The sequence below is a fragment of the Colias eurytheme genome, chromosome 4 (genome assembly GCF_061535395.1).
Source record: "Colias eurytheme isolate Ceu_HAF_F1 chromosome 4, ilColEury1 Martin Lab GWU primary, whole genome shotgun sequence".
NCBI classification, from domain to species: Eukaryota; Metazoa; Arthropoda; class Insecta; order Lepidoptera; family Pieridae; genus Colias; species Colias eurytheme.
Window position 1 is genome coordinate 6,704,338 of NC_142983.1, and position 8,510 is coordinate 6,712,847.

The following is an 8,510-nucleotide window of genomic DNA, read 5'->3' on the forward strand; positions in this document are numbered from 1 at the left end:
AACAACTACACAAAATAATCTGTAAATTTTTGTATGTTTATATTTATTTGTAACAACACAAGTATAACATAAGCTATTCATTGATGAAGTAACTAAGCTGTTCATTGATGAAGTATTGATCCCTCACGTATGTGTATGTAGATACCCACTTGTTTTTATTGTGACTCAACTGCGCAGTTCTCTTATGTATCAGTGTATAGGAGTATAATCTGTAGTACCTACCATATGCGCACAATTTGTTACAAGTGGGTTCGGACGCGCAGCTTCCGAAACTTGCGCACAGAGGACCAGAAAAACTGGTTACAACTTAGATGGAAACCATGTATAGGTACTGGCAACATTATTTGAGTGCTTAATGAAGAGTTGCAGCCAATGTTAAGAAACTAATACAACAATGACGAAATTATGCAGTTACATTATACCAAGCACCTACAAAGATTTTTATTTTATTATATATTTTATTCTTCTTAAAAAAAAAGTAAGTAGGTAAACTTCAATTAAAATAAATAACTGCAACATAATACAGAAATTAGCATCAAAATATTGTGAATTTAGAAGTTAAGAATTTAAATATGTACACAGATTATGCAGGTCATCTGGCATGGGCCATGGCAAATTTACAAAATGTATATGGTCACCCTTCAAATGTCATTGTCAAATGTCAATCAGGATAACAGGAAAACTGTAGCAATAAAAATATAAGAGCGAGAAATCGAAGTGCAAATACGTGTGTGTTGTTGGTGTACGCCAATATTTCCCGAGATTTCCTAGAGGCATGCGCAGAAAAGATACGTCGTAGTTAATTTCTGTGCACCTAGAGATACTAGGAATAGGGTATAAATTCGTTTGAAACGGATCATTGTGTGGTACCTCTAGTTCAACACAAAGATAATTTGAACGACACAATCACTACTACAGGGATTCAGTATCATAATATACAACAATCAATTACAGCCTAGAGCCTAGAGGTAAGGCTAGCGCCAGTCGTTACCGGGGTGTTGTAAGGGTGGGTCGTTAAAATGACCGGAGTGGATGAAATCCTGAATTATAAAAAAGATCCTGGCGATGACTTTTACGGCCTATTGGGCTGCGATGAAAGCTCAAGCGTGAGTATAATTATCTAAAATTACCATTTTAATGTCTTTTGTGACTATTGATTTGCAGGTCTCATTGACCTTAATCTGATTTCTAGCACTGACCTACATTCGGTACTTACATACTTACTAAGCCATTGCCAAGAATTTCTAAGTTGTTCAAAGAATTAATTATTTTGTTTTTAAATTTCTTAATATGTGATTCATCCAACAGGTGGAACAAATAAATGCTGAATATAAGGTGAGGGCCCTCCAGTTTCACCCGGACAAAAATGATGGAGATAAAGAAGCTGAAGCCAAATTTCAAAAACTGAAGGTAATTTTATTTCTCGACTTTTAATTATTTCTACAAACAGGTATTTTTATGCATTGCAACTTGGATTATAAAATTAAATGTGCGTTTTGTATATGATCATTTTTATTCCTCGAATAGGAGGCAAAAGAAACACTTTGTGATCCCTCCAAGAGAGCTCTGTATGACAAATGGAGGAACAGTGGCATCTCAATGAGCTATAAGCAGTGGCTGGGAATGAAGGAGCACGTCCAGCAATCCATGCACTGGTCCAAACCCAACACTAAGGACCGCATGCTGGAGGATGAATCTGGCCGCGCTTCCGGCCCTTCCAGCCTCGGCCCATCCAACGCTGCAGCTCGTCGCGCCTCTGAAGGAGGTGCTAATCTTTGGGGACGTTGGGGAGGTGGTAACCAGGAACCACCCACTGACGTCATCTCCAAATTCCGCAATTATGAAATCTAATTGCAGCATTTTCAACCATTTATTTATGAGTTACCGCAATATTTTAAACTTAATATTTTTTGTGATACTACAACTACCTTGCCTTTTTGATGTTATTTTATTAAAATCATTTATTATGTTATTAGGGTAAGCGATTTTATTCTCTAATTAAGATGAAATATTTATCAAGTCAGCTCAATGATAAAGCGTTCTCGAATGTGACTCGTTAATATATATATTGGTGTTAAATGTTTTATTGGATGTCAATGTTAGATGGCCCCATTTACAAATCTAAATGTTTAAATAAGTAGACTTCCTTTAGCTTTAAGCTCTGCACATTCCTAACAAATATGAGTCTGATTACGACATTTCAGCTATAGTACAATTTATATTTTGTATTCTAAGAATCTATTTTATATTTCGAGATTTTATATTTTTGATCCTCTTATATCGCTACAATTTTATTGTTGTATAAGCATATCGTCCTATAGAGCACGGGGAGGGGATGGTGTGGATGTATTGTGAGTTGTGACAACTACAGGGTAACGGAGAAGATAGGATGCTATCGTTTTTTTATTTACTCAACCAATGTTTTATATTATACCCGTTTTGTAATCTCAATCAAAGTCTATCAATGTGTTTCCCCAGAGGTAGATATAACTAGAGATTAATATGTGTTTAACAATTTTAATCAGTATTTATTGATGTTTTAAATGTTATATCAGTGTTATTTAAATAGAGTAGTAAATTTTATGTCTACATGAATCTCAATATGATATTGTAATTCCTTATTTTCGATGTAAGACCATGATAATGTGAACAATAAAGATAATAAAAGGATATGTCTTATTTTTTTTATCCATTAGTTAAATGCAAGTTTGCTTTATTAATAATAAGGATAAGCATCAGTAATATGCTGATACCTAAATATATCTATAGGTACTAAGGTATTAGGTATCTATAGGTACTAGAACAGTGAAAGGATTGATTTATGCGACAAAAAAGGTAGCCTTGCTTGTGTCACGAGATTATATCTCTAAGATGATGGCTAAGAATAATAATTTGTAACAGTATATATGAATCCTGTATACAAAGTGTAGCATCGCCAGATAACAGATTTCTCATTGATATTCGTAGCTGTACGGTAATTTCAACAAATAATCAATATCATAATGTGCTATTTACCTACTGTCTTGTCTCTTATTCTGTGAGGGATTCGGGAAGTCGTACTCGTAATATGCTCTACTTCCCAATATCAATAAGGCATAATTACATATTTTGATGACAATCATGTTATGGTAAAATTGAGCAATATGAAAGTTATTTATAGTTAGAATTGAATTGTCGAGTTTTGGTATCAGTTTTCACTGTCTATGTGGTAGTAGTGCCTAATTCGTTTAGTTTCTTAACCTTTTGAACGCCAATGACATCTATAGATGTCATGCGCAATCGTGCCCTGTGCGCCAACGACACCTATACATGCCAAGAAACAGATCATAGATAAATACAAAATAAACATATTAAACCTTTACTTTTACGTGTTTTATTTATACAGTTTATGAACTGAATCCCCAGTTATTACATAATTGTACACAGTAAACAAAATTGCCAAGTAGTTATTCAAATATTTGATGACAAAAAATAACTTAATTAATGGCTAAAAAAGCATGTTCTCTCGCGCCAATGACATGTATACGTGCCTACTAGTGATGTAGTGTAATATTCAAGTAACTTCATTAAAATTTCAGCGAAATTACTCTAATTCGCTTAATTTTTGTAATAACTACAAAAAAAATATATAAGCTTAGTCACTGAGAAAAAAGGTAAATACTACATTCTTTGGTATAATACCATATTGTCTATATTGTGGATATTGTTGATTTGAATATTTTCCTTTTCGCCAATCATGCGCATCCCTAGCACAGTATCGATATGCAATCCCTTCTGCGCCATTGACATGAATAGATGTCGGACTGGTGACGTCGTAAGCGCGTGCCGTGTTGTTAAGTGCGGAAAGTTGTAAAAATATTTTATCGAGTAGCGGGCGAGTGAGCGAGCAGTTTTCAAAATTTATTACCTAATAAGTCTAATCAGTGCCTTTATTAGAATATTCTTATGCTACAAATTGTCGCTATGTCATATCAAAATATGGTAATTGACCTAAATAGGTACCTACATATAATTAGTATTTGTAATAACTCAATTATTAAACTAAATGATTGGAAAATAAATATGTAGTTTTAATGCAATTCCCTTTATTTAAAGGTAATAGTTGTTTTGATATTTACAAATAAACACTCCACAATAATACCTATAGTTCATATAAACTTAATAAATAAACTATTTATCATAACATAATCGCCGCTCTGTTTATGAAATTCTAATGTTAAACATTTCACGGTCCCGCAGGACAGGCATTGCCTAGTGCGGGAACCAATGATTTTATTTCCTGTATTTTAACGTTTTTCTTTAAGAAACTGTATTAAGCACTATGTAATAATGTATGTATTAAGCACTATGTAATAATGTATGTATTATGACTGATGTACGTGTCTTAAAGAATAAATAATTTTTTACTTTTTTACTTTTTTTTAAACTCGATAAGTTATAATAATATACAGCTACACATCCCTAATCAGAAGCGAGATATTATAAAAAAAAGGATGGTTGCCCGCGCCATTGGCATGTATACATGCCAATGGGGCGTAACTGATAGAGAATAGTGCTGTAACTTGCTGCAATTTTATATGTATTTTTGTATCTCAAAAGGTTGATTTTTTTTGTTGATAGTTGCTATAAATGTGGTCTTAAGTTTTTACAGTAGGAGATGAGGTTAAATAAATATTATTTTTGTGTTATAAGCTGTTTATTCAAATATTCAGACGTGAATTATTATGTTTATCGATAACATCTTGGAATCCCTACTATTTTCAAGGTTATCTCATTGAATTTGTGGCTTGGCGTGGAGGGCACGGCGATGCGTTTTTGCTCTGGCGGTCAAAAGGTTAATAGATCGCTACACGCTATTGGAAACATTCAAAAAGGTCCCTCACAATATTTTGGTACAAAATGAAATGGGGTCTCCCATCAACGGCATGGCATTGAGATAGACGGATTAAGTAATTGTATATGGGTAATTCCAAAATTTGTTGGTTCGCAACGCTAATTATGTGGTAAACTCATTCACGATGATGACGTTGGTAGGTAGATAGGTAGGTATGTAAATGAATGAGTAACGCCAAAAAATAACTTCCCCGTTCGTTTTTGGTAACTAGCTCAGGCAATAAAATATTCAGAATAAATTCATTTTCAAACCAAGTTTTTTTTTTTAAATAAAACTTTAGTGTAACTAGCACACTATTATATGACGTTTCTCAGTTTTTTTTTAATTCACTAAAATCGGTTCAGTGATAAATATATGCCTGGAAGTGTAACAGCCATACCTCTAAGCAGAGATACTTTCGCATTTATAGCATTAGCATATAGCAGCTAGGGTAAAAGTTTTATAAAGTACATAAATACATAGTTATCTTTCATATAAATAGGTAGTTATACTTACCGACATATCTTATTGCGTTCAATTTTTTCTGATGAAAAAAAAAACAACAATAATGGAATTTGCTAACAACCGTCTACAAGGGGCTTTGTTTATTAATTCTGAAGATACTTCGTTGAAAAACCAGTGCACGTGCCATCAACATCAACAAATAATGATGTTTGCAGAATTCATTGAAATCATGTGTATCACAGGATATGGCTTTAACGCCAAGCATGTGTTTAAATATTACATTCAGAGTAAATTAAGAGTAGGTATCTAATAATAATCCTAGTTCAACTATGATACTCATGTAATTTTTATACCTAGGATATTGTGAATGTTGATAATATTTAAAAATGTAATTCTTGTATGATCAGTGATAAGTCTCCTATGGAGGTAAAGATATGTATGGACTGATATAGATATAAAACTACTATACCTCTACAACAACTGTATTAAGGCATTAGGCATATAGGTATTTCAAAATCGATGTGTTGTTTAGTCTTTAGATGATAAGTTAATAAGGAAACAGACAAGTTTTCATAAGCTGGAATAAAATGTGCATTTTAAGCTTACATTACATTTACAGTTAATATTATTTCTTAGTTGAATTCAGACAGCCTCCTCGATGCAGCTGCAGCAGTATAATATTATGTACTGGTACCTACATATTTTTTTCCACTGAACTCCTAAACGGCTTGACCGATTTTAATGAAAAAAATTTTGTACGTCCTCACGTGGATTTGAAAATAATTATAGGAATATAAATATAGAAATAGACAAAATAAATAAGTTTTGTATCGTCCGAAGACTGTATTTTTAGTCTAGTTTTAATCCACAAAGTGGAGAGATAGGACCATGAATATAAGAATGCACTCTGTCTAGATCTACATACGTTTTTTGCGCATACAATTTAAATACAACTGAAAAATACCTATATTCTATGTATTTTAAACTAAATACAAATCTTATCACTACCTACATAATATAAAACAAAGTCGCTAAAATCTTTAAAACTACTCAACGGATTTTGATGCGGTTTTCTTTTAATAGATAGAGTGATTCTTGACGAAGGTTTTAAAATAATATATAATTTATTAGGTTTTATACAAAGCGGGCGAAGCCGCGGGCAGAAAGTTAGTTTTATTATATAAAAAACATGATTCATAGAGCACAAGTGTGGTACATATATATGTGTTTTGACTTTTGATACTGTCTCAAAAAAATACCCTACTACTAAGTTCATCACCAACGCCAACAACATGTTAAGTATATGTATATAAAATTGACTTGATTTCTTCGGGATTATAAGGTTGTTTACGGAATTCGAATTATGTACATATACTTACACCTATGTAAACCTACGTCCAAACCAGGACCTCCTTGAAGCTCTTAAAATAGTTCGAACTAAGCGCCAAAGGAGCAATGTTATATGAGAATTAAAATGTCCTATGTCGTCATGGTGTCGGCGGATGGCCGCATGGATTCCAGTCACTGGATGTTTATAATCTCAGCTCCGGTTTCATCGATAGCTGGCGACAGACGACTTCGTATCACCAGTATGTAGCTAGCTCTTCGGTAAGAAAGTGAAGTGTTTGGTTTTTCGTGATATTGGATTAGTCACGGTAGATCTTTTATTTGGGGAACGATAAGTATCCATTTGAAGGGAGTTATAGTCGTTAATTGATTTACGCGTGTAGGCTGTGACATACGATCCTATCTTAGCTTCGGTCTGATAATGGGTAGCTCAAGGTACAATTAAGTAAGACCTAAAACTAGAACTCTCTAAAGTTATTTCGTAGTGAAGAGCAATTACAAAATGGTCTACGTTTATTTATTTTAATTTAACAATCACGTGATTTCATGTTTAACTACCTATCTATATCTACGTGTCTGTTACGTACTTCTTTGGTTTCTAATAATTGTACGTAATATTATGTAATGAACTATTTATGTAGAGTGGTACTTATAATTTTTGCGAAATTAATTTTGGAATCATTGAATCTCTTAATTTGATTTTGTGCCAAATGCAGGTATTTGAACATTTTGTTTGTTTCAAGTAGGTAAATAATGCAACTTTAAAGGATATTATTATAAGTTAGGCATATCTGAATGATAACTGAGATTTCATATTTTGCATAGATCATTACATAGATTAGACAAAAATAAAACTGGAACAGATAAATATTATTGCAATTTACAGGATTGTTTATCATTTACAGGGTATCTTTATCATAGCTTGTCTACGACTCCTACAAGTACCTAACCAGCATTATTTTTTATATTTTTTTTTAGATAGATATGATTTATAGATTGTCCTGATGTTTACACGTACCAGTAGTCATTATTTCATATTTCTTTTGTAGTTATAATCGAATGCAATTTATGTAACTATGTAACTATAGGAAAGTAGACTTTTTAATTGCTATGTTTCTGGAAATATACATAGAGGATTGATATAAGTGTTTGTTTTGAGAATCATATGTAAGAATGCTTTAGTATTTCCATGAATCAGGTATCCACTATCCATTGAAGTAATTCGAGAGCTGATGTTACGCTTGACCTTAAAACAAAGACTCATTATGTTGCTTACGCGAAGTTATTATTTTTAGTAATGTCCGGATGCAAACAATAGAAAATTTTGGATACTATTTAGGATATCAAAGTTCGAAATGCTAAAGAATATGAAATCTTGAAGAAATATCGCGTATCCGGTGTCAACTTACTATTAAAAAAGCTCATACCTGCTACAATTTTATTTTACGTAGATAACGATTTTTTAATTTACCTATTGACATACGGGCAGATGAACATTTTGCGGTGGACGCACCCTAGTTACGTCATTCATCTTCATTTCTACAGCTATTCATTTTACACCCACTTCTCTGGACTTGAACATTCTAGAAGCAAGTTCCTATGAGTGTTTCACAGCAAACACAGTAGTGTGCAATGCTAAAGTTCCATGCATGTACTTACTTTGTTTGTTCTGAAACACCCAAACTGTCGTCTATAGAGATATGTGAGCCGACCACATCTCTAATGAGGGTAATGTATAAACAACAGGAATGTTATGTACAGTATACGATTTATTCTATATGTAACGTTTTTGTTGTCTTAAATTGCCCTACAGTCAGCGTGCGTC

General features: G+C 32.9%; 1 protein-coding gene across 1 annotated transcript; it reads left to right on the plus strand.

The window, feature by feature from the left end:
• Nucleotides 1-668: 668 nt before the first annotated feature.
• Nucleotides 669-2,670, plus strand: jdp (DnaJ domain-containing protein). The gene is made up of 3 exons (XM_090120626.1): nucleotides 669-1,106; nucleotides 1,309-1,410; nucleotides 1,528-2,670. The coding sequence occupies exons 1-3, from the start codon at nucleotides 1,020-1,022 to the stop codon at nucleotides 1,849-1,851; spliced, it is 513 nt and encodes a 170-aa protein (XP_089976752.1). The 5' UTR covers nucleotides 669-1,019; the 3' UTR covers nucleotides 1,852-2,670.
• Nucleotides 2,671-8,510: the final 5,840 nt, after the last annotated feature.

What these genes read in the sequence shown, in the direction of transcription:
- jdp (XM_090120626.1), top strand. Translation starts at nt 1,020, where the DNA reads ATGACCGGAGTGGATGAAATCCTGAATTATAAAAAAGATCCTGGCGAT. An exon ending in GCTGCGATGAAAGCTCAAGC is followed by an intron (nt 1,107 to 1,308) that starts GTGAGTATAATT and finishes TTCATCCAACAG; the next exon opens with GTGGAACAAATAAATGCTGA. An exon ending in CCAAATTTCAAAAACTGAAG is followed by an intron (nt 1,411 to 1,527) that starts GTAATTTTATTT and finishes TTCCTCGAATAG; the next exon opens with GAGGCAAAAGAAACACTTTG.